Consider the following 26,965-nt stretch of genomic DNA (forward strand, 5'->3'; position numbering starts at 1 on the left):
GCCAAATAGGGCCGAAAAGGCCTTATTTTGTTTACTAAAAAAAAACTTACATTATTTTTTTTCCTCAAAATGTGGCTCAATGGTTATATATGTAATATAAGATATTGTTTTTGGTTGATCATATTTAACATGTGTGTGTCTGTTTGTGTGTATATATAGGAATTAACTTATAACATTTATTAATATTAGTTAAGATGGTTATATTCAATTAACTATTTCTCTAAATCTCCTAATATTAATTGTTATGAAACAAAGAAAATAAAAACTAAAGAAAACAAAGCTTAAGAAATCAATTACAAAGAAAGAGATAAATTGCATATTATAGAAAAAAAAGAAACATAATTAAAAAATAGAAAAAATAGAAAATTATTAGGGCTTATTCGGGCGGGCCGGGCCGGGTTGGGTTTCATTCTCATGGCCCATACCCTACCCTATTTTAAAAAGGGTCGGGCCGGCCCGCCCTAATGCAAGGGTCGAGTCGGGCTTCGGCCCTACGGACCGGGCGGGTTTAGGGCCTAAGGGCCAAATGATGACCCTAGGGGTCATCATTTGGCCCGCGGGCCTAAAAGCCCATGGGCGCCCGCCCGGCCCAGTGGGCAAAAGCCCGGCCCGGCCCGCAGCAAAGCCCATCTCGGCCCTGCCCATTGGGCACGAGGCAGGGCTAGGGCGGAGGGTTCAAAGCCCAGGCCCGGCCCGTTATATGCCCATTAAAGCCCGCCCGGCCCGGCCTTATAAGCCCACCCGAAAGCCCATTCAATTCTTGTATTAATATCTTTTTATGTAGTTATATTGAACTAATTATTGCATTAGGTCATATGTTTTTTTAATTTTGTATTTTATTTTGGTCAATCATTAACATATCATAATTTTTTCATAGCTTTTTGTATTTTTTTTAACAAAATATTATGACATATAAATATAATGGGCTCGGCCCTGCCCACCCAAAAAAGCCCGTAAGGCCCTGGGCCCATGGGCGGCCCTGGGCCTTGATTTTTAAGAGAAGCCCGGCCCGAAAAATAAAAAAAATATGTTTTGGCCCTGCCCGGCCCGGCCCGAGCCCATTAATTTTGGGCAGGGCCGGCCCTGCCCTGCCCATTGACGACCCCTAGATGACCCCTAATCCCTAAAATAGAGATAGTGATGAGAGAGAAAACAAAATTCCCTATATTTACAGCAATCTGTAAAATTTTAGGGAAGGATTTAGGGAAGAATTATGAAATCTGTAAAATAGAGAATCTGTTGGAGTTCGAGCAGAATTTTTTTTGGAGATTTTAATTTTTGCTTCCCTGTGAGCAACTCCAACAGCTTCCCTATAATTTTTGTATCATAGGGAAGCAAAAGTCAAAGCTTTAGTTTCTTTTTCTTCTCCAATTCCAACAGATTCCCTATTTTACAACAATCTCTAAAATCTCCATATTCTTTCTTAAAATTTTAGAGTTTGTTGTAAATATAGGGAATTTGGTTTTCTCTTTCCTCACTTTCCCTAAAATATGGATAGTTATAGGGAATCTGTTGGAGCAAAAGAGACTTATTTTTCCCTAAAATAGAGAAAAATCAAAATATAGAGAATCTGTTGGAGTTGCTCTTAGTGATAATGTGATATGTCAAGTCATGTTATTTGTCAAACAAATCGGTAATCAAACCGTCGAAATAAGTTGGTGATTCGATTTTCTTCATACTTCTCACTCTTCACTGCAGAGACTAACTCATGTGAATAATGAGGAAATTAATCAAAGTCCTCAAAAAAAAGACAGCTCTCTTGCTGGCCTTCTGAGATGGAGAAGAAGAAACTATATATCCTAGGAGATCGACCATGCAGCAATGCAAGTAGGTGAAGGCCAAACTGCCAACCGGCGCCTCTCACACCATTAATTCAATCCAAAGTCATTGGGACATTTCATTCATCACAAAATTACAAAAGAAGAGTAGGTCCAAATTGTAGATTACTAAAGGACGTAGCTGGAGTCATTGCTAACTCGGATGAAAGCAACAGGTTTTTTTTTTTTTTTTTTTTTCTTTTAGGTGACAATTGAAATGACAACACCACACATCACAACCCAAGAAGTTTATTTCAGCTTAATTTCTGGGAATTTTGCCCCCACAATTCTGGACTCCATTTCACAAGAGACTCTCTTCTTGACTTTCAATAATAAAGATGGTAACCTTTTGCTATCATAGCTATCATAGCAAGAAATTACTCTTCCTTTAATTGTCCAACCCAGTATCTGAACTGCTCCCTTTGGTCCAAAGGTGTGAAGGGGGTGAACATGAAAGCTTGGGGAACAAGGAGAAGGTAGTACTTTGGGGTCAAGGGTCAAAATCTTGGCCGTGATCTTACGATTAAATGGAGTTAATATTGTTTTGTTTGAAAACGATTTGCTTCTTGAAAATTTATTTCACAAGGAAAACTTGTTGGGAAACTTTCCCTAATGACCCAAAATACGAAGTCGTGTGAAAATGTAGACGAAGTCGTAAGTTTAATTCATAAATTTCTTCGAAATTCAATGCAAATGGGTCATGCTTAATTTGATCGATCTCCTTTCATGGCCGTTCTCGTGCCATGCTCGATGAGTCGTCGGACCTATAGAGTGAACAAGATCAATTACTTGAGTCGTACTCGGTTTATTTCTTGCTCGAATTGTGTCGAACCTATTTTAATTAGGTCATGCTTGTGCTAGTCTCATAAGCCTAGTCACCCTTTTGGTATACTATTTCAGTTAGTTCATACTATACCTAACAATGTGTCAATGTGTACGTTGTATTTAGGAATGGAGTATTGTCCTGGATGGAAGGCTGGACAAGAAATTTCTTTTGTGCTTTACCTCACATTGATTGCAGTGTGGAAAGCAAACAAAGTCCAAAGAATGAGTTCTATCATATACCTATTTTTAATGGTGATAACGATTGAAGATTAAGTTGCAATAAGTCTAAGTTGCAATACCTCTTGGATAGTTATGGTTATTAATTGTCTACAGGTGTAGATAGTTTTCATCATCAAGCACGTAAATGATGTAATCAATCATGGACCTTTTGTAATCTAGTTTGCTACATAATTAGGCCATCATTTCTTGCTTTTCCTTGTTGCTTTCGTGTCACACTTTAAGGAATTAGGAAGGTCACATCTTTTATAACAAATGTGTTATGCTTAAGTAAAAGAGATTTACATATATGAGTATCATATACTAACTAGCTAATAAGAAAAAAAAACCCCTAATAAATGGTACATGATTCTTAAGGAATTTATAACTTCATTTGTTCATAAGGACAATGCATGCTCTCTTGGAATGTCCAAGAGAAATGCTTAAACAAAAATGAAGTATCACAGTACGTGATGGCAAATCATACAATGATAGTATGTGAGAGTAACCTATAAAGGTTTGGGGCCAAACTAGCACCAATTAAGAGGCTTGATCATTAATTTAAACCATTATTACCGTGCATAAATTTCGAAACTTTAGCCTTTTCTAATAATGTTAACTCAAAGGATTATAACATTAATTAACTAGTCTTCAATTAGATTTATCATAGTTTGCGTACCATGTTGATGTTTAAACATCCGATAAAGAGTGCCATAAAATTAAATTTTCAGGTAATTTTTTTTGGTACAACATATAATTAAATTCTCTAAAAAAAAAGTACTTATAATTGATATTATAAGTGACCCTGTTTTTTTCTTAATCAAATGTCATTAAAAAAAAGTTTGAGCTGGTCTATTCTCAGGGCCATTCATGCTATAAGCTCAGAAAACAAATTGAAAGGAGAATTAACACTGCCTTTTCAAAATGCTACCGTACTGATCGAATATGGTTGAAAAGAGTATTGCCAGCATAGCTTTCTATATATATAATTCCTGCAAAAGAAAGAAAGACTGCTCATCATATTCAATGATGCAAACACATTTCATGATGGAACCTTCATAGTACTGTGAAAGTTGGAATGGCATGGAAGCTTCACAACTGCATCTTGGGGATGATGCTTCTGATCGATTTTGTGTGTGTGTGTGTGTGTGTGTATATATATATATATATATATATATATATATATATAATAGATCGAGTCACTAAGATGTACGTGTAGTTCTCTGTAGATTGCACTACAAGAAAAGTAGCCTACCACAACATCAAAATAACAACATGCTGTAAATGCTCATTGTTACTTACAATATTTCACAACGGGCAAAAGATGTGCGTTGTAGAAAACCATGTATTACCACATGGGTCATTTGCATGTTGTTAATTTAGTTATCAACAACTTACTTTGCGTGTTGTTATCTAAAAGTTGTTAATTAAATTATCAACAAGCAGGTGTGCACGTTGTTGAAAATTTTTCGGAATGACAACATGTGGCGAACGCTGTCAAAACTTTGAGATAAAAAAAAAAAAAAAAAATTGGTGAGGGGAGCTGTCAGTTTTATTCTAATTATTCTAAATTTTAGGAGAAATTTGAAATTTCATTGACCTAGCTTGTGAGAAGCGAGCTGTCACTAAACGCTCCCGCCACCAAAAGCTCTCAACTCATCGACTCATCAACGGTGACCTTCATAATGTTTGACGGGGTCGGAGCCACCTAGTTGTTTCCTTCCCTCTCGCCGTCAACTCTCTCAAGGTACTTTTCAAGCAGCTCTTCGTTCTCAGTTTTCAATTTCAAATTCTCAGTTTCAAATTCTCTCAAGGTATCAAAATCAAAAGCTCAGATATCAGTTTCAATTTCAAATTCTCTCAAGGTATCAACTCACTCACTCACTTGCAGCGTCTCTCAGATCTGCTCACTTCTCTCTCTTTGATTCCCAAGAAGATCAGCTCGCTTTTCTCTGCACATTACTCCCTTTGATTCCTGCAATGCTTCTCCAATTCTGATTACAGGTATTGTCTTTGACTTGTTGTTCGTTCATGGCTGTGTTTTGGTTCGGAAATTGGAAGCATGGGCAATTGAATGGGCAATTGAGTATATAGCTATGTGGAATTGAATGGGCTTCTCTTTCTGTATCTGCAATCTATGAATAGTTTTCTGCATTTTGAGAAAATAGGTAGAGCAAAGTCAATATGAGTTTCAAATTGATGTTCTTGTATGTGTTTGTGTATTTTACGTTGGAGTTTAGGCTTTGAGAAATTGGGCCTGTGGTTTTTGAGAGAATGTGTTGTAGTGAGCATGGGGGAAGAGAAAATTAATGCCAATTTGGGTTTAAATGTATCTGTTTCGGAACGATGAAAACCCTTTAGCATATGAAACCTATTACAGTATGTAAACAAATACTGCTGAATGGTGTAAAACACCTTTTTGAATGGTGTTGTAAACGTTGTTGTTTGTTGTGTAATTCTGGATTATACCATAAGCGTTTCGACTGCTTTGCTGAGCTTGCTGGTTTCTTCCCAGTGCAAGTCTCTTGGACTTGGAATTTTCCGTGATGTAGAGCTTGTCCAAGTCTTGAGGAAGAGATAATAGGATGTAGATCTGAGGTGAAATCTTTATTTGCTTTATCTGCAAATTTTGATTCTTGGATAACCTTTTTTGGGTTCTTTAATTAATTGTGTTTTCCAATTTGTTACTTTGGATTATTTTTCTGGGTTTGGGTTCTATGCATTAGTTTCGTCAGTTCAAAAGAAAAATAAATTCATTCAGAAATATAATGGTGGTGATGATTGGTTTCGGTTCTATACTTCATCATTATTGCAGTCTTCAATTAGGTAATTATTGTATATTGATTCCTGAAGAGCAAGCTTAGGTGTTCTCAGCAGTGAAAGAAATTAGTATGAGCATAGCAACTGCTTTATTTCAGATTATTTTTGTAAAATTCTGATTAGGTTCTATCCGATAGGCTAAATTTCTATTCAGAAGGCACCAGACTGTTTTCTAGCAACAGTGAACTTGAGGGTCATTCATCTAAGTGATCTAACCCAAGTTGATGAGTCAAAAATGATTTTTTGGATGATAAGAAAAATTATGAAACTGATAGTTTCAAATTGACCCACATATTTCCATTTCAAACTATCTAATAATCATCGGATACAAGTGTAATACCAGCTTCAAAAACACAACAGCATGCATTTTTAGTTTTTAACAATTTGACTAACAACGTTATGCCATCAGCAGCAGCCTTCTTTATATTTTAATTATGTAAACAAATACTGTCTAATTTGTTTGTTATCTGTACTTTCAGTATATTATATATTCATAGCATGCATCAATCTGGGACTGATTTTATGCTTTTCCAATTTTAGGCTTAGCAAGTTGACTTGGAGTCTTTGGCTGTTGAATTAGACGAGGAGAACAAGCGGCTTTTGAAAGAGAAGGTAATTGCTTTTGAATTAGACGAGGATTGCTTTTTGAGAAGGTCATCACTTGGTTGTTGCACTGAAACTTATTGTACATAGTATTTCAATTAGAATACTTGTCCTTGTCCTTGTGGTTCAGAAGGAATAGCAATTGAGTGGCACTGTGGTAGTGGTTTTTGTTAAGATGGAGAAAGAATGGCTGCAATTTGATAGATTTAAGGATGAATACAGAGTGGGAGCTCGTATGTTTGTGGATAAAGCAAGGGCAGATTATGGGAATTCTGAAGATGAGATTATATGCCCATGTATCAAATGTAGAAACTCTGAACACCACCACTTTGAGATAGTCTATGAGCACTTGGTAACAAGAGGAATGGATCCTACTTACAAAATTTGGATTTGTCATGGTGAAACAGGAAGTGAATCCAATCATGAAGATCTTGAGATTCCTGAGACATATAAGTTGTTTAAGGATTTATGTTTTCAACATGATGAAAATGATGAAGATGATGAAGATGTAGATGACACTATTGAGACTAGAGAGGCAGAAATTTTAAATTTAGTAAGAGAAGCTGAAACTCCCTTGTTCTTTGGCTGTACAAACTATACGAAGATGTCAGCATCAGTTGCTTTATTGAAGATGAAAGCAAGACATTATTTGACTGATATTGCTTTCGATGACATTCTTCGCACTAGCCGTAGTTTCTTACCGGAAGATAACACACTTCCAGAGTCCTTATATTCAATGAAGAAGCTAGTGAAGGCATTTGATCTTGGATATGAGAAGATACATGCATGTGTCAATGATTGCTGTTTATTTAGAAAAGATTTGCAGCATCTGGAAAATTGTCCAAAGTGTGGTGCTTCAAGATGGAAACTTAATGAAAGCAGTTCTAAAATTCAAAAAGGCATCCCTGCAAAAGTTTTGCGTTACTTTCCAATAATACCAAGGCTTAGGAGAATGTTTGCTATTACTGAAACAGCAGAACAATTAAGGTGGCATTCGAATAATAAGAGTCAAGATGGTAAGATGAGACATCCTGTTGATGCATTAGCATGGGAAACAATAAATAGAAGGTGGCCATCTTTTGCATCAGATCCTCGAAATATCAGATTTGGCCTTGCTACCGATGGGTTTAATCCATTTCATGATCTTAGGTCTACGTACAGCTGTTGGCCAGTCATTTTGACAATATATAACTTGTCTCCATGGTTATGTATGTCTAAAGAAAGTCTCATGTTGACGTTACTCATACCAGGTCCTAAGCAACCGGGTAACGATATCGATGTTTATTTGGCACCACTAGTCTGGAAGGATAATCTTTTCCCTCCAACATATCCTCCCAGTCCCTACCCTATCCCGCCATTTTAACACCACTTCTCCTTTCCCAGCCCTTTAACACCAAAGCTTAACGGTGAGCCTCTTCCACCACCACAGCTCAATCCACCGTCCACGTGTCCTCAGAACCCAGCCGATCCCCGACCGCACCCTCGTCAACCTCCAATTGGTGCCGAAGGATCCTCTAGCCGGCGCCGTGAAATCCCGAGATCTCAAAAGGTCGCGCAATCTAGCCTCTCAATTTCTCTGTTATACTAATTTTGATTCTATGGCTGCAATAGAAACTGTTAGTTACTAATTTTCCTTAGGGGTGGGCATCTGTTCACTGCAATTAGGTTAGGGTTTGGTAGTTTATACTTAAATCTACGTGAAATTTTGGAATATTGACGGCATTAATTGCAGGGCTCCAAGCAATGATCTTGAAAATAGAAGATGTGCACTTTTGAATTGGAACAATTATGAAGAAGATGAAGTAGTGGCTGAAGGGAAGATCTCTTCAACAAATCCAAGTACAAAAGTTCATTGTGTGCCTCTTGGACGAGATTGTTAGAAGGTTTGGGCTGATGTGGTGTTTGATAAGTATCAGACTATGGAAGTGTATAGAGCAACCATGGATGCCAAACAACTTGGTGAAGCTGTAGGAAGCACTCTTGCATGGCCCAAAAGCTCCATTAAAATGCTCCCTTAGTAGTTGAAGTAGCAGGTACATTTTGCTTTACTAGAGAATATATGTAGGTCAGGAAGTACCATGCATGTTTTGTCAATGCTGATGAACAAAGAATCTAGTACAAAGTTTTGTAAAGAACATATGTATAAGAGAATGTGGCACTCCGCACTCCTAATGAAATGTATATTTTTCATACATGGTTAGTGTGTATTAATATTGGCATGTGAATGTGTTTAAGTAATGGTGAATGTTTATAGAGGTACAGGAAAGCAGAGCCCAGCAAATTGGGTGCAATAATATGTACTGAAATTTATAACAACGTATCCAGTAATATGACAACATGCCATGTATGTTGTCGAAAACTAAAGACAACATGCTGAGAGTATTGTTAAAACTTACAACATGCGCTTGAAACATTGTCAAAAATTTATGACAACGTGCAGAGCTTATTGTTGAATAATTACAACAACATGCTTTGCCTCTTTTTGACAACGTGCAAAGCGCGATGTTAAGAACTCGTGGACTTTTAATGACTCTGGCATCTACAACATGCGCCAAACGTTGTCAAAAGTGATTGACAACGTGAATTGCATGTTGTTAAACATGTTTTTTCTTGTAGTGTTGTAAAGGAAAATAATGAAAAGCTGTACTGGATTCTGGGTGTTGGAGGCAGCCGAATATGGTGTGTGAGGAAATTATTGGTTATGGGGAATAGAGGCTTCGTCATATATATATAAACGACTATGAATGATTGAGAATAGTCAATAATTGTGACCAAACCCAATAAACCTGGGTAGGATGGGAGAAATGAACAAACACAACAAGACAAGCAAATAAATTTGCATGCACTTTGATTGGAGTGAGGGGAAGAAGGAAATTGTAATTGTTATTAGAATCGTTCTACTGGTTTGATCGATCAGTTTCTTTGTGTACTAAGCAGTGGTGGTAAATAGAAGTAAGTAAATCAAGAGACACACATATGAACATGTATGAAAATGGAATACTTCGAGTGTTAACAATAATGATACAGAATTTGCTAGGTTGGGGATGAGATTACGATACCGGCCATTTTTATTCTCGAGCTTAACCCGTGTCCATTTCTCCTATCCAATCCATTGATAATATTTGGAGATCCCCCGTTATCAACCCATTGAGGACCTTACCTCCATTCCTCCCCAATCTCCATTAGTTCATTGCATTGTACAACACTTGTTCCAATTATTTTTCTTCTAACCTGCAGTATGATCAACAATTACCAAAATTAATATATCGAGTACGATTTTTGAGAGTATATATCCTGCATGTTTATTGTTATTATATATGCGGATTTAGGTGACTTTAGGCTGATGACAAATATAGGGGATGTGGGATCACAATGCCTAATTCTTATTTTTTTTATTTTTTATTTTTTGCAACTGAGTTTGAAATCCAGCCTAACTATTGTTGAGAATATATACATCCCACATGAGAAAAATGGGACCTTGCTAGTGGGTTTATAAGAATTTGAGCCACTCCATCCATTGCCAATTAGTTTTGGATGTGAACCCAAGTTTACTTTATCATTGTATCAAAGCCACGTTACTCACGTGTGCATGCCTAACTGCCACACGGGCTCCACGTCACCCAAAGTTATCCACGTGTATGGCTTGAAAATTCGCCACACGTGCGGGGGCGTGTTGAGAATATATACATCCCACATGGGAAAAATGGGACCTTGCTAGTGGGTTTATAAGGGTTTAGGCCACTCCATCCATTGCCAATTGGTTTTGGATGTGAACCCCAGATTACTTTATCAACTGTGAGGTTCAACTCCACGTCTAATAATATTATTAATAAGTAAAGGATAATTATACAGCAAGGGGGGCATATTACCTACACCTCGAGTACTAGTACAAGCGTCCTCATATAGTGCATCATGGATAATCACAAGAGCCTTGTCTAACCAATAGTCGTCTAAGAACTCAATGCTAGCAAGGTGTGCCAATCTATGGGTATCATTTGCTTCACGATAGATAGAGCATAAATTAAAAGAAGAAATTGCCCGCAAATATGCTTTGCAATCATCCACAATACATCCAACCTCAGAGAAGTCCCTCCGTACCTCCTTTATTTTAGAAAGTAGGGATCGGGGATATCTATCTTTGTTACACATACTTTCGTGAAGTTCACATTTTCTTCTAATTTTTCAAATATTGTCTTTATAATTGAATTTTATTATTTCTCATTTTGACTGTTTTTCCATATTTAGTTCTAATACATTGAATCGAGCTACATTTTTTTCTGAAATTTTTACCATATCGAGGCCAATGGCAGCACATTAACAATTCACATGACACACTTGACTATATATTGATCTAACAGTTTCCAATTAAACTGAAATTGTTTGGATTTGAAAATTGAGAAGTTACATGTTCCCTTTTTTTTTTTTGCAATTACATAAAATAAAACTCAAAGTAAATCATTCTCAAAAAAAAAAAAAAAATCAAAGTGAAGAATCAAACTCTTGTCATTTTTTTTTTTTTTTGGTCTGAGACTCTTGTCTATGGGAAAATAAGTAGTGCTGGTTTGAATCATTGGTTTGGTTCACCTGGAAGCCATGCAAGAAGAAACAAAACACATAACAGGTAGGGGAACTCCCATGAGTCTGTTGGCTAAATGTAGTAAAATTGCAGTGCAGAACGAGCCAAATTTGCAATGAATATTACACAACAAAAACTGAACTGGCATGGAAGTTTCAAATTCAACAACAACGTGGAGGAGTTGCCTGTGGTAATTGCATCTTTCAACAAATTTAGAAGATGCCTGTGATTTTCTCCTTAGATAAATCTCATTTGGAGGAGATTATATGATCAATTGTGATCTAAATTAAGGTACTGAAGGTAGCCAAATATGGTTCAAAATTTGATTTTTTTTTTTGTTTTTGAAGGGATATGGTTCAAATTATAATGAGAAGGAGTTTCAAATGTAATAATGTAGAACAGATGGAAAAAGAAACGGAAAAAATGAGTTTGCATGGATTTTAACTTGAGAGGAAAAGAGGAAAAGAGAAAAGGAGAAAAAGAACACATGAAGACAATGGATTGAGTTGAGTTTTCATGCATTTTAAGTTAGAAAGAGATAAAAACGTAACACGACTCTATTGGAGCTATTAGAGGGGAGAAATGATTCAAATGAAGAAATTGTGATTGTGTTTTGTAGAAATATGTATAGTACTTTTCTAGACCAACTAAAAAATTATTGAAAATATAACAAAATTAAATCCTTTAAACTCATTTGAGTCTTGTAAGTTACATGACTTACATCAGAATCTTTTGGTGAATGCAATTTCAAATTTTGGAAGGTCTAAGATTTTTTCTCTCGGGTTTAATTTAAAAAGATGGATGTGCTAGAGGTGTGGTGTGTAGTATCCTGGTACGAGGGGTGTGCTAGTATAGCTAGTATGCTCTATGTAATGACTTTTTCTGATGTCTAGCTAGTATGCTAGACAGCTGGTTGCTGGATTGCAAATAATAGATGACATTTTTAACTCAATTTTTTTTTTTTGATTATGGAGAACAAAATTTACGATATTCTAGACTATATTACTTCTCTATAAATACTTCAATTAGAAGTGGTTTTGTTAAACAAAAAAAGAGATTCGTTGTTTGATAAAATTTCAAGCAATTCATTATGTGCTCGGTTTGTTTGAGATTGATTTTCAGAGACTTTAAAGCGCTTTTCAAATAATAATATTAATAATAATAAATATCAAAAAATTACAAATAAATAAATAAATAAAATGTGTCTTGGATATTTTTTTTTTTTTTTGAAAAGGAGTTTGGAATCCAGCCTAACTGAGAGGCTCAACCCCACGTCCGTTATTATTATTAATAATAGTAGAAATACTTGAGGCTTCATCTTAATAAAACGCTTTTATTGAATTTGAAAAGCGCTTTTAGGCATTGCAACAGATAAAATGTATCAAAAAGTGGTTTTTATAATTCAAATAACTTCCTACTCTTTTTGCCAAACTGACCGTTTATTTCAAATATTATCAAAAGTGCTTCCAGACTGCTGGAAGCACTTTTACCTATTTTTGAAATAATTATAAGTCTCTATCCTAAATCGGCTTATGCTAAATAATTATTCCTTAGATGCTAAATTTGAAATCAATGCTTGAATCAAAATCATTTTTGTTTATCCATGAGCTTGGACTATGTTTTATAACATTAGCATTGATTGTACACAATCAATTTAGGCACTTTCTTAAAAGCCCTAATTCTTTTTTGTGGAGAATGAACCAACGAAGAGAGGCACTGCGGCTGACTTTCAGTAAATTCCTTCTTGTTTAGTGGCGATCCGATGCCGTGATGCTGTCGGACGGGTAATGGATGGATCAGTGCCCATTGACCTTTGGTTGTCTGGCTTGTGGTTTTTTGACAACGGAGGTTTTTCAGGCTGTTCGGGTCGATGCAGCAGCAAATTGGTTTCTTGCCCACTATGTAGGACAGGGCAACGACGGCGGCAGACTGGGTTTGGTTCTAAGACAATGGCGACAGCTGTGCGTGCTATAGTTGGGATGTAGCAGCCTGCTTTGGTTTTGAATCTACATGTGTTTGCTGCATGCCTGCTTTGTCCTATTGATGGCGGTGCGTGATGGTGTCTTTCCTACAGCGGGACGAAGGTTGGCGGCGACGTCGATGTGGAGAAGTCTGCAGCGGATCGTGGCAGCTTTCATTGTACGGGTGGTAGGAAGGTTGTGGAGATCGAAAGACGCTGGGCCTTGGGATCTAATAAAATTGTTTTGTCTATTTTTATCAATTTCCTATTTCTAGGAAGCTATTCCCAAAGTTTTATTTTTTTAGACTTGGCCTATTTACTGTGTATTTTCGTAGTTCATAGGCTCGCTTTTAGAATAAGTGAGCATTGTTTGTCTAATGAGTGGTGTCGGTGAGCTGTGACTTGTTGGTAAATTATAATTCTAACATTGTAAAGGTCATGAGTTCGATTCTCACTGACATGTGGAGGAGTCTGCAGCGGATCGTGGTAGCTTTCGTTGTACGGGTGGTAGGAAGGCTGTGGAGATCGAAAGACGCTGGGCTTCTTGCTGTTAGGTCTTGGGATCTAATAAAATTGTTTTGTCTATTTTTATCAATTTCCTATTTCTAGGAAGCTATTCCCAAAGTTTTATTTTTTTAGACTTGGCCTATTTACTGTGTATTTTCGTAGTTCATAGGCTCGCTTTTAGAATAAGTGAGCATTGTTTGTCTAATGAGTGGTGTCGGTGAGCTGTGACTTGTTGGTAAATTATAATTCTAACATTGTAAAGGTCATGAGTTCGATTCTCACTGACATGTGGAGAAGTCTGCAGCGGATCGTGGTAGCTTTCGTTGTACGGGTGGTAGGAAGGCTGTGGAGATCGAAAGACGCTGGGCTTCTTGCTGTTGGGTCTTGGGATCTAATAAAATTGTTTTGTCTATTTTTATCAATTTCCTATTTCTAGGAAGCTATTCCCAAAGTTTTATTTTTTTAGACTTGGCCTATTTACTGTGTATTTTCGTAGTTCATAGGCTCGCTTTTAGAATAAGTGAACATTGTTTGTCTAATGAGTGGTGTCGGTGAGCTGTAACTTGTTGGTAAATTATAATTCTAACATTGTAAAGGTCATGAGTTCGATTCTCACTGACATCTGTAATGGTGGGGTGGGCAAAGGGTTTTTTTTTTATTAAAAAAAAAAAAAAATTAGTGGTACTAGCATGCCACGTCCTAGACTTGCCCATAAGATGATAAGATAATGTATGTATCTGTGCCATTCTGGCTTAAGTTGAAAGAGATTTGATTTGTTTGATTCAAAAAAAAATTGAGGTACTTTCTTATATAATGAAGAAAATGTGCCATTAAAAGAAAAATCGGTCATTAGTTGATCACTTTTGGCGATTTTTGCTAGATTATCCAGTCAAAACATTATTGAAGATTTATTTCTTTTCTTTTCCCAAATACATTCAACGTTGACAAGTCAATACATTTGACACATATAACGGTTTTTGAAAATCTGTACATTCAGCATCTTAAAAAAGAACCTACATTTCAACCCTTACGTAACGCTCCCTGAAAACCCTTCTCCTACCGAACTTTTATTCTTGCACAAAAATCTAACAATTGCATTTGATAATTTTTTTTTTTCCTTTTATTACGACTTTCTGTGGAAGTCATTTACGCGTTTACAATGTTCGACCGGATCATGTTACTTATTTAAATGAGACACAATCCAAATTGGTCTGATTTTCTACAATATTGTTCCATAACAAGCAAAAATTAAGATCTTAACTATCATCCACCTTATGATAAAATTTTCCATCATCAGGACATCACCTACCCACCAGACCATTATGTATATATATAGTTATATACACTCACTCTTCCTTCTCCACTCTGCTAAGGAAACTGTTCCGAGTGACCGTAGAAAAGTAAAAAATCAGTATATGTAAGATTTTGCCGTGGAAAATTCAGACTTTGCTGTAGAAAATTCAGACCTCCGAGAGTGAAATCCAATTGGGCGTACCAAGTTGAGACTTGAGAGAGAAAGAGAGAGTGGGGAATAGATCTGTGACAGCCCTCTGCCACAGTTGGCTTCCTTATCTGTAACCCCCCCAGAAGCAAAAAGCCAGTGTGTGTGAAAAAAGGTTACAAATTTTTTCACAGACTTTTAGAGGGGGAGTGAGGAGAGTCAACCATCTCTTTTTGGAGCTTTGTATTTGTAAGGCTTCGAAGACTCCACATACTCTATCATCCCCTTTCTCTCTCTCGCACCTTTTCTCCTTTCTCTCTGCAAAAATCTCAAAAGCCTTTTCCTCTTCCTTTTCCTCTTCTCTCTCTCCTTTTTTTAATCCCTACCAGCATAGTCAAGCATGCAGCAGTGAGAAACTAGGGTTCCCTTTCTTATTTATATTTTTTTGGTTGGTGCCCTTTCGCAGACCAAAACAGCAGCAGGCATTTAAGCTTCTTGGGTCAGTCACCAGCTTAAGAGTCTTAGAGAGAGAGAGAGAATCTAAGCAGGAAGAGAGAGAGAGGGATAGAGAGCGAATAGCTAAGCAGGAAGGACCAGTACTTTGAAACGGGCTTGCCTTCTTTCTCTTTCTTTCTCTCTAGAGAGGGGAGCTGGAGACATTTGCCGTTTGTCTCCTCTACCTCTCTCTCTCTCTCTCCTTTACTCAGTTTTTCCGAGATACCCATTTGGTTTTTCTCTTCTATTTATATTTTCTTTGATTTCGCGTCGATTTGGTTTCCTGGTGGGTGTAAAGAGAGAAAATTACGTCGGGGGTTTTAGTCCATTTTGGGAAGTGCAGCCTGTAAATCTGTAAAAAGGGGGAGGAAAATCTGGAGGCTTGAAAGAGAAGGTTTTGGGTTTTATTTGATGAGTTTTGGGGGTTTTCTTGACAATAGTACCGGCAGTAGTGGCGGTGCAAGAATCGTCGCTGATATTCCTTACAACAACAACCACCACCACCACCACCACCACCACAACGCCAACCACACCAGTATGCCCTCTGGTGCAATCGCTCAGCCTCGACTCGTGACTCAGTCTCTCACCAAATCAATGTTCAACAACTCACCAGGCCTCTCACTCGCTCTTGTATGAAAGATGGCGGTTCTCATCACTTTCTTCTCTTTGATTTTTTTTTTTTTTTCAGAGGGCAACAACTGATCTGGGTTTGTACTGATTTTTGTGTTGATCAGCAGACTAATGCCGACGGAGGCGGAGACGCGCCGAGAATGGCTGAGAATTTCGAGGCGAATAATAACGTCGGCGGGCGGAGGAGCCGGGAGGAGGAGAACGAGATCAGTAGATCTGGCAGCGATAACATGGACGGCGCCGGCTCCGGCGATGAAGGAGACGCCGCGGATAACAGCAACCCTCGTAAGAAGAAGAGATACCACCGACACACCCCGCAGCAAATCCAAGAGCTCGAAGCGTAAGAAAAAAAAAAGATCCTTTTCTTTTCTTTTTTGCTTTGGCTTAAAAATTGTGTCTTTGATGAATTGCCTGACTGGTTTTTCTTTTGGTTCAGGTTATTCAAGGAGTGCCCTCATCCTGATGAGAAGCAAAGGTTGGAGCTTAGCAGAAGGCTAAATCTTGAGACCCGGCAAGTCAAGTTCTGGTTCCAAAATCGCCGAACCCAGATGAAGGTATAGTCTTTACTCTATACTCCTTTGGTTCTTTTACTTTTGGTACTTTCGGTTTGTTAATCAAGTTGTGTGCTGATCATGTTTTGGTCGTTTTGGGTGTTTCAGACTCAACTTGAACGGCATGAGAACTCTTTGCTGAGGCAAGAGAACGATAAGCTTCGAGCCGAAAACATGTCCATCAGGGATGCCATGAGGAACCCAATTTGCACAAACTGCGGCGGTCCGGCCATGATAGGCGATATTTCTATTGAAGAGCAACATCTCAGGATTGACAATGCCCGATTAAAGGACGAGTTAGACCGGGTTTGTGCACTTGCCGGCAAGTTCTTGGGCCGCCCAATTTCGACTCTAGGTCCATCAATGGGGCCCCCACTGCCGAGTTCAGCTCTAGAACTCGGAGTTGGGAACAATGGGTTCGGTGGGATGAGCTCAGTGGCTACAACAATGCCATTGGGACCCGATTTTGGAGCGGGGCTTGGGGGTGGCATGCCGATTGTGGCTCACACTAGGCCGGTGGTGGGAGGGCTCGACGAGAGGACTATGTTTTTGGAGCTAGCTTTGGCCGCCATGGATGAGCTTGTGAAGCTGGCTCAGACTGATGAGCCACTTTGGCTGAGGAGCTTGGAAGGTGGGAGAGAGGTGCTGAATCACGAGGAGTACATGAGGAGTTTCACGCCTTGCATTGGGTTGAAGCCTAATGGCTTTGTTACCGAGGCTTCTAGGGAGACTGGTATGGTCATCATCAACAGTTTGGCTCTGGTTGAGACTCTGATGGACTCGGTAAGCAAACCAGTTTGTATTGAAATTTAATACAAAATTAATTACAGCATGAGAATTTTTTGTTTTTGGTTGGCTTTTTTGTGTATATTGAGTTTCCCAATGCTTGTTCAATTTTTGGCTTATTTCATGTTCATATTTAAGTGTTAACATTTTGGTTTATTCTTCACAGAATCGATGGCTGGAGATGTTTCCTTGTATGATTGCCAGAACTTCTACCACTGATGTGATTTCCAGCGGTATGGGAGGGACTAGAAATGGTGCACTTCAACTGGTGAGATCATAATCCAAGATAAAATTAAATGAAAAATCAGTGTTTTCGTAAATCGAGCCAAAATAATGTAAGAGAGACGTTATATACAAAATAGTTAATGATTAGTGTCAGCTAATTAAATTTTTTTCTTATTTTAGATGCATGCTGAGCTTCAAGTCCTATCGCCTTTGGTTCCAGTCCGTGAGGTCAACTTCCTCCGCTTCTGCAAGCAGCACGCCGAGGGTGTGTGGGCGGTGGTGGATGTGTCCGTCGACACAATCAGAGACAATTCTGGTGCACCCACATTTGTAAACTGCAGGAGGCTCCCTTCTGGCTGTGTTGTACAAGATATGCCTAATGGTTACTCCAAGGTAAATTTTCAGTAGTTATATGCTTTAAATATATTCCTAAAAAATAGAATGATATGCCTAATGGTTGCTCCAAGGGTACTTATATGCTTTAAATATATTCCTAAAAAATTAAATGATATTCTCCTATGGTAAAATGGAAAACAAAGTAATTTCTTTCTAATTATCTGGGATGGATTTTCCTAGGAAGGCAAACCACAACCAAGTACAGGTTCAGTTGCATTTACATGGCTCTTATTAGCTTGCTGGCTTTATATTTATTGTGATTTTTCCAAAGTGGGTGTTCTTCCCCTTTGGCCTTTAATGAGTTTGTTGAAGCTAACTGCAACTGCAACATTGTAGCTTAGTTGTGAACATTAAGTGAGGCATGCCAAACCCCCAAGTCAATATCATGAGCTTGGTATAGTTTAGACTATAGTATTTTCACATTCCCAAGTTCCAATTAATTTAAAGAGCTCATGCATCAAAGAACTTTGTTTGTCTAGTGATTACTCACCATATCACCAATCTGTCAGTATGCTTAAATCAATATTACTCTGTATCTTTCCAATATTTTATGCCCCTCGCAGAATCGGAACCTTCCTCAAAATCTTATCATCTGGTCTCGAATCATATTCTAATCAATCTCCAGAAAACTTAAATAATCAAACTCTGTTATACTTGAATATTAGTATTTGATGACCCTCCCCCTCCCTAGGATTTGAGAAACCCAATAGTTTATTAGCCGAAGCCTTTACCCCAAAATTTCTGTACCTTGAACACATTAATTTCATATACCTCTATAACCAAAAAGCCTTGTCATCTTCAAAATTTGGTTCCATTCAATAAACTATGGCATTTGTAGGTTTCTATTCCAATCTTTGATGCTGTCACAGTGTGTAATGGAAGGACCCTGTAGTCAAACTCCGAGACTGCCTAATTTTGTTTGTATATGGCTCTTCTAGGGTGTCCAAGTATAGACAAGACCATATAATATGTTACACATCTCGATGTCACCCTCTAAATCTTGCGCAACTTTATCAACACCCCAAGTTTTATATTCCATGTCCTCTCATGAATATTTTCTTCCATCTTAGATTTAGATCCAGAAACCCATTTTGTCATTGGACCCTACGAGGGGGAGAGGCACCAACAACTATGATTTCTGGTTAGCTGGATTGATGAGTGAGCCTCCAATCTAGCTAGGCACATAACTTATTGTTTGCTTTGTATTTAAGTTCTGGGTTTTGTTAGGTGCCAACTGTACTAGAGCACCACAGTGTTTGGTTTAAGCTAATGAAGAAGAATAATGATCGATCATGGTGACAATAATGCTGCAGGTTACATGGGTTGAGCATGCAGAGTACGACGAGAGCCAAGTCCACCACCTGTACCGACCCTTGTTGAGTTCCGGCATGGGGTTCGGCGCGCAGAGGTGGGTCGCCACGCTCCAGCGCCAATGCCAGTGCCTCGCTATCCTCATGTCCTCCACGGTCCCGGCCCGCGACCACGCCAACAGTAAGCTAATTAACTCAATCATTCGTGCGTTTCTCCCTGCTGCCTGCTTTATTGTTGTTTGACATCATCATGGTTTTTAATGCACAGCCATCACTCAGAGCGGGAGGAAGAGCATGTTGAAGCTGGCGCAGCGAATGACTGACAACTTCTGCGCCGGGGTCTGCGCCTCGACGGTCCACAAATGGAACAAGCTGCACGCCGGCAATGTGGACGAGGACGTCCGCTACATGACCAGAGAGAGCATGGACGACCCCGGCGAGCCGCCGGGCATTGTGCTCAGCGCTGCCACTTCGGTCTGGCTCCCAGTCTCCCCACAAAGGCTCTTCAATTTCTTGCGCGACGAGCGACTCAGGAGCGAGTGGGACATCCTCTCCAACGGTGGGCCCATGCAGGAGATGGCCCACATCGCCAAGGGCCAGGACCAAGGCAACTGCGTCTCCCTCCTCCGCGCCAGAGTGAGCTTTTTCTCTTTTCTCTCTCTCTCTTAATAATTTGCTATAATATGACGCATGTGTCCCTTGGGGAGGGTGAGGTCAAAATTGTGTGTGGGGATATAATGGAAAAAGGTGAAAGTGAAATGGTGAAAAAGGGACAGGTTTGGAATTTGGAGTTATCTATGAGGACGTTGTGGGGGGAGCAGAATAGGGACAGTGTCTGTTTCGCTGGTCTCCAAAAAAAGTCAAAATTTCTTAACAGGACGATTCGTCAAACTTTCTGACGTAAACTCTGTGACCTTTTTCACCTCTATTATTTATAAGGCTTTTGACTCTTAAAGCTCAATGGCATATGCCCGTAATTAAGTTCAAATCCGATGGTAATGTGGGTTTTGTGAATATGCAGGCCATGAACTCAAACCAAAACAGCATGCTGATATTACAAGAGACGTGCATCGACGCGGCCGGGTCGCTTGTGGTCTACGCGCCGGTGGATATTCCGGCCATGCACGTGGTGATGAACGGAGGGGACTCGGCCTACGTGGCGCTGCTGCCGTCGGGGTTCGCGATAGTCCCGGACGGGCCGGGCTCGCGTGGTTCGGAGGCCAAGGCGGGCCAGGGCAGCAGCAACGGCGGCGGTGAGGCCAGAGTGAGTGGGTCACTGTTAACGATGACGTTTCAGATATTGGTCAACAGTCTGCCGTCGGCGAAGTTGACCGTGGAGTCGGTGGAGACTGTCAACAATCTCATCTCCTGCACCGTTCAGAAGATCAAGGCCGCGCTCCAGTGCGAGAGCTGATGAGCTGGTCACGTGATCGGGCTGATCGTCGTCGTCGTCGTTTTTCCGTTTTTAAACATTAGTCGTGTTGTGCATGTGGCCGGGGTGTGGTTTGGTTTAGGCGGTGTAGTTATGTTTTCTTTTATTTAGGTGGTTGGTGCGGCGGTGCTGAGTAAATGTGGTGGTGGCGGGGGTGTTGAGTCAAGAACGAACCGCGCTTGAAAGAGTCCTTGCTTTTTGGTAGTCCCAGTCGGCGCGTGTAAACGCACGCTCCGGTTGTGATCTTAGCACGAGGCAAGGCTGGTGGTTCGGGTATTGACTCGGGTCCAACCCTCGAAAAGGTTATCAGTTAAAGAGGCTCTAAGTCAAGATGGAGAAGAAAAAGGGTCTTTTTGGAATCTTATAGGTTTTAAATTTTAATTTTCTGTTGTTGTTTATGTTGGTTGACCAGGATTTGACCGTTGTAATGGGTTTCATTTTCATGACAAATACATATTTAAGATTTGGGATTTTTGGAGGTTTTTAAATATTTCTAAGAACTTGATTATGTTAATTACCAAATTACGTTTTATCCTTATCTTTATCGGGTAATTTCTCTTTCCAAACTCCGCATTCAACCAATTGTAACGTTAGCTCTTAGCTATATATCGGAGAGTAAACTTTAATCATACGAACCGAGTCAAATAAAGCAAACTTTAGTCACACGAACCGTTATAATTCTATTTAATTTTTTAAGTTTTGTTTAAAAAATGTGCTATGATAATGAATCATGAATGGGGAGGGGGGGAGGTGTGCAGAAGCTGTTGGAGAAATGGTTGCCATCATTTAATGCTGGGTTCTTGGCTTTGTGTGAGAGCTGTGGTAAATGGGGGATTAACTTGTACCAAGCATTGGAGGATCTGACAAGGTGTGTCACGTAGTATAGTCACAGGGAAGGAAAACCCGAAGCACAAAGACTGGGAATGTGACAGCAACGCCGTTTTGGTATCAGAGAAGTCAGGAGGAGGAAGGAGCATGGTTATTTACAGGGGTTTTTTTTTTTTGTTTTTACAGTGAACTGGTGCTTGTTTGGCTCATACCCGGTCATTTGATAAACTCCGGTCTTCAGCCGCTGGAAAACTGGCTATGAAAGCTTATGGGAGGCCCGCAAGATATGAGAATAAAATATTTGATGAATTGTCGCAGAGAATCTAAATCATAACTAATTGAGTAATTAAAACAATCTTAGTCACAATGAGAACCGTTATACTCGGCATGTCCAAGTCGCTTTGCGCCTTAACTTGGATAGAAAAATGCCAACGGACCTCGTACGAGGCTCACAAAGTGATGACACGAGGTGTCTAACGAGCTGTTTCAAAGGAACTAAAATCTAAATGATGGAGAAACCAAAACAATCTATTATATAAGAATCTTTATCTCGCTTTCAAAAAGAAAATTGAGTAGCGAATTTTTCATCATTTAGATAGCTAGTCAAAAATCGATAAAGTTTTCGTACTTCGTAGGCCTTAATCTATTGAAGGGAGGACGATGAGAGGAAAACCCTATAAATGTAGAAGTAGAAGGCAATAAAGTCAAGAAAATGAAAGCTATACATCCCAAAGACGCTAGGGAAACATCTTCAATCAAGCAATTCCTCATAGTCAAACTGATCATGGCATAGAGTCTCAGTTCAAGAATCTCATCTCCATCCAATTCCAATTAGACTCCAACTTTATCACAAACCCTCCTGCTAAGTTTATAAACCAGTAGTAGATATCACATGCAGGGTGGGTTCCATCATTACCCAGATCGACCTTGAAACCCTAATCTGTCAATTCTTCCACAGTAGGAGAAGTAGTACTAGCTAGCTATCTTTGAGCTTAGCTTTCCTCTCTATTATTTGGGTTTGTGGGACATGTTCATATTGCTGTGAATAGATCACTCTCTGTGTGGTGTAAACTGTGAAGTCCTGGAGGGACCATTACCATATAAGCTAGTAAAGCCTCCTTAGAAGTTCAATAAGTGGAAAACGACTTTCACGCTACCAAAAGAATAGTGTATACTTGTCTTTTAATTTGAGCAGTTTCTATCAACAAATTACATGTTCATGTCAATCTGGTGTGTGCACCACCACTCACCGGTAATGGCGGATAAGGGCGGGATGAGAAGTCCGCAATCTCACTACTCTATTTGTTTGTTTCTCCTAGTCCAAGTTTTTTTAGAACAACTCATCAAATACTTTAGTTTAGCTTCATTTTGTGCAGAGTGCGCTTTTTCTCACCCTAAGCCTTATTTAGCATGTTAATGAAATTATTTTGAGCTCAGCATGAAGCATCATAGTTACCAAAAGAAAGCCTCTTTTGGATTTTACAAATATTTCATCTGGATACACATGTAAATTGCTTCCTCACTGTAGCTAGGTACCCTGAATAATTCCAGCAAATCGTGGGTAATACAATAACATTTTATAATTTTATTACAAAAAATTGAGAATGCATGACAGCTAATCGTTCATGATCGAGTTGAATTCATGACATTCTACTTAATTATAAATAATAGACTAATGTTAGTATACCATCTGATACAGGCTAATAATCCTAATATAATAATTTTAGATTGTATCAAATGTGATTACATGAGAGGTGCTTATAATGCCACATTGATTTGTAAAGACTTATTTATTGGTATATAAAGAACAAAACTACAATCCGCATGTATCATGTGTATATCAACCAATGTTGTACTCCATTAAAAAAAAAAAAACTAAAGTTCATATAGAGTCATTTAGATTAAAGGACAATTCTTCCAAATTACTGAAACACTTTTGTCTAACTTTATCAACAAAAAAATATTGATATTTCAATTGATGCTCAATACTTTCTTTGAAATTTTCTTAAATATTGAAATTGTCATATAAACTGCAATTATAAACCTTATTTAAATAGGATGGTTCTAGTTGGACCTCCAAATTTGATATTTGGACCTCTCCTGCTTATTAAACCTCTAATTCATTTTTTTGAATACTGAAAAAGCTAAGTGCACCTCCTTAAATTTACCAAAACACACTTGAACAATTAAATTTATATCTTCAACAATTTGCTGTTCTTCTTTTTTATCTCTATCAATTCAACCACAAAAAATGTTGTGAGGGAGCTGTCTAGATTTTTGGTGTACTTTCAGTGGAGGAACCAGAAAGTGATTATTGGAGGGGTCGAATAATTAGACAATTTTAAAGATATTTTAAGTTAATCCATATCATAGTTTTTTTTTTTTTTTGAGAATTTTTTTGTTTGTTTGTTTTGCAATATGGACAGTTCTAAAAAAGACTTTGGTTCCCAAATAAGTAATATATGTATTGATTAATATAATTAAAAGGAGTTGATATTGGATCTTAATTAGTAATAACTACACCTAAATATTCAATGAATTTAGTTTAAGAAAATTTCAAATCAGATAGTTTTGTATTAAATGATAGGGCAATGTATAGAGATTAATTACTTTTACTTAATCATTTTAGGTAAATTATAAAATTATATAGGTAATATAAAAAAATTCCTTAATTTTTTCTCTCCTTATCCTTATTTGTCTTTTTATATGAGTTGATAAGGCAGACTTAGAAAAAAGATGGAGGTTCAAATATCAAATTTTGAGGTCCAACTAGAACCACCCATTTAAATATGCTATTACCCTCTTTTTTCCTTCTCACCATTACCGGTTCCTTTTGGGCACCCGGCCAATACGGCTGGGCATCGACCTCTCACAATGGAAGCTGCAAAAATACTTGCCGGAATTGCTCTACTCCGATCCCATACATCAAAGATTGTGCAAGTACGAGGAGGGGTATGTGATTCAATCCCTTTGATAGTTTGATTGCTTGAAAGTGAAACAAAACATTAATGCAGGGAAGTACCCGAGGTCACATAAGGCACCATTCCCAAATTATATTCCCAAAATCGCTGTTAAGGAATATATGAGTTAGGTTGATCTGGTTGGCTTTGCTCTGCTTAATCATGCAAACATGTATATGTTTTCTGCTATGCGCAATTTTCCTTCATGCTACATTTTACCCTATATAGCACACGCAGGCCTACTCACGTTGATGGTATTGATTGGCTAATTACACTGCCGCATGAGATCAATGGAGCTGCCTCTATCATTTCCTTTATGAGGGCCATCACTTTGCAATGTCTCCAAAACCCTAAGTGGGAGAGAATGCCAACGTGTGAAGTTGGCCACACCTAACAAAAGAACCTTATAATTAAAGGCTCACTTCATTATGCAAATGCTAGAGGGATCTAGTCCATGATAGACTCTTAGGTCATCTCCGATGGATCCGAAGCCAGATGCCAGGATGCAAAATTCCACAGGCTATATGTGGTAGATTCAATGAATTAAGGGTTTGTTGAGATAAATAATTGATAGAACAGATAATGTATGTACCACATATTTACATACAATTGCAAAATTATAGATGTAGGTGAAAGAGAATCTTCTTCCATATCTATTTCTTTTTCTACGTAAGCATGAAAATAGTTGACATCTCCAATGTTTCACTTTTTCCTTTAAATGTGGGACTGTGGGAGCAAAATATTTGATAAAAATGTATTCAACAGTGTTTAAGCTGAGGGGACGAGGGATGGACAAAGATAAAAATATATTCAACAGTGTTTAAGTTGAGGGGACGAGACAATGACAAAATATTTGATGAATTATCTCAAACAGTTTTAAATACAAAAATTGAATATGAACTAAACAGATTAAAATGTGACTTTTATTTCGCCTTCAAAGAGAAAAATACAAATTCATTTTGTAAGGATATCTCTTCAATTGATTTATTTTGATTTTTATGTCGGTCTATATACATGAATGATATATAGATACAAGAAAGTCTTTTTTCCCCTCCTCTAGCTTTGAATGAGAAAGTGAGAGGTCGGTGGGCACATGAAGAGATCAATACGAGAACTCTGTTTCTCAGAGCTTTCGATTGGAAGTTTGCAACTTTAAGCACACTTTGGTGCATTATTGAATAGATGAGTAGGGCCATTGCCAGGCAAGAATAGGCCCTGATTTGATCAATGAGTCTCTTATAGAAGTAAAAGACCACCCTTTTCTAGTTTTCTGTAATAATTAAAAAAAAAAAACACCACCCTTTTCTTATGCATTACCAAATTCAGAAGACGAAGAAGTTTCAAGTTATTGATCGAACTTCGGACTATGCCCCGCAGCGTCCTCGTTTTAGCAAGCGATTTTCGACAATTGATGCTCCGATGGTGTCGGCGGCTTCTTATCGGACTGAAGTGATCCAATATGTTGCGTGTTGCACCATGTGTGCACCTTTTGGTGGTTGACAAAACTAAGCTGGGTGTAGTTAGTAGTCTCTTGGGTAAAAGGAAGTAAAACCATTGGGTTTGGACTTCGAACTTTGCTCTTTTGCGTCCATAGAAACCGGGTCTATGTTTCCTTAATTGGGCTAATAGTTGGTTAGAAAGAGCAGTGCATTTATTGGGCCTAGAAATCTATTCGGATATTTCTATTCAACCCAGAAAGCCAATAAACTTTCCAAATTGGAGTCTGAAGACTTGAAAAATCAAACAATTTAAAGAGGGTGGTGCTATTCACACACATTTTTTCTCTATTCACACACCCCTTCTAATTTTCTATTACTTTAATTCAATTTTTTTTATAAATTACTCTAACTACCCTCCCTTGTAAATATATATATATATTTTTTTCTATTTGGCAATTCAATCATGAATCAAACATCATTATAAAATAAATCAAATTTTTTTTTACTTATAAATGAAGGAAAAATAATACGTTTATTAAGTGGAATGACATGTATTATTAGACAAAGAATATGCTTCCCAGGTCTTCACCCAACTGAATCCAAATTGTAAAGTTTGTCCTCATACTTTGCAAAGTACGAAACTCAATGCTTATTTGTTTATGACTCTTAATCCAGGTGCATCATCCTCAAATAAAAAAATATGGAATCAGCGTTTTATCCACTTCATCGGTTCAGCCACAAGCTTCCACACTGCAGCTGATGATGTACACAAAATTTAGAGATGCTCTACATAATATTGAATGCAATGAGTTGCAATCTTCATGAGGGGACAAAATTATGTTCTACTAAAATAATATAGTAGAACAAATCATGTTTATAATCATAAGGCCATCATTATTAGGCTGTTGTAAAGTTCTATAGTTGCTCAAGGATTCAAATACACCACATAATTTCAGTTAGAATCTTACCAGGAATAATGGATTCAAAGGGGCTCGAATGATCACTGAACTCACTCTTTTTCTTTCATGTCTCCATTGCAAATCAAATGTAAAATTTCTCAAAAGATGGGTCTAAAGTTTCTTGTTCTACCATGATTAAACTTCAAAGCATCATATTAGAAAGATAGAATGACTATGCTAGAGAAGTTT

The 26,965-nt window shown here is 38.2% G+C and overlaps 2 protein-coding genes across 3 annotated transcripts; both read left to right on the forward strand.

The window, feature by feature from the left end:
• The first annotated feature begins 6,300 nt into the window (after positions 1–6,300).
• On the forward strand, positions 6,301–8,493 carry LOC133717394 (uncharacterized). Its single transcript, XM_062144097.1, has 2 exons — positions 6,301–7,830; positions 8,014–8,493. Exon 1 carries the CDS (start codon positions 6,457–6,459, stop codon positions 7,642–7,644), a length of 1,188 nt encoding a protein of 395 aa, XP_062000081.1. The 5' UTR covers positions 6,301–6,456; the 3' UTR covers positions 7,645–7,830; positions 8,014–8,493.
• Positions 8,494–14,971: 6,478 nt separating this feature from the next.
• On the forward strand, positions 14,972–21,078 carry LOC133714303 (homeobox-leucine zipper protein ANTHOCYANINLESS 2). Of its 2 annotated transcripts, none has more exons than XM_062140398.1 (9): positions 14,972–15,890; positions 15,998–16,230; positions 16,327–16,444; positions 16,550–17,224; positions 17,394–17,495; positions 17,633–17,845; positions 19,162–19,339; positions 19,427–19,794; positions 20,180–21,078. In XM_062140398.1, the coding sequence occupies exons 1-9, from the start codon at positions 15,672–15,674 to the stop codon at positions 20,570–20,572; spliced, it is 2,499 nt and encodes an 832-aa protein (XP_061996382.1). In that variant the 5' UTR covers positions 14,972–15,671; the 3' UTR covers positions 20,573–21,078. The 2 variants fall into 2 exon arrangements, with proteins under 2 accessions (XP_061996382.1, XP_061996381.1); XM_062140397.1 differs by having other exon boundaries at positions 14,974–15,890; positions 15,995–16,230.
• Positions 21,079–26,965: the final 5,887 nt, after the last annotated feature.

This window comes from Rosa rugosa, chromosome 6 (assembly GCF_958449725.1).
Source record: "Rosa rugosa chromosome 6, drRosRugo1.1, whole genome shotgun sequence".
In the NCBI taxonomy this organism is placed as follows: domain Eukaryota; kingdom Viridiplantae; phylum Streptophyta; class Magnoliopsida; order Rosales; family Rosaceae; genus Rosa; species Rosa rugosa.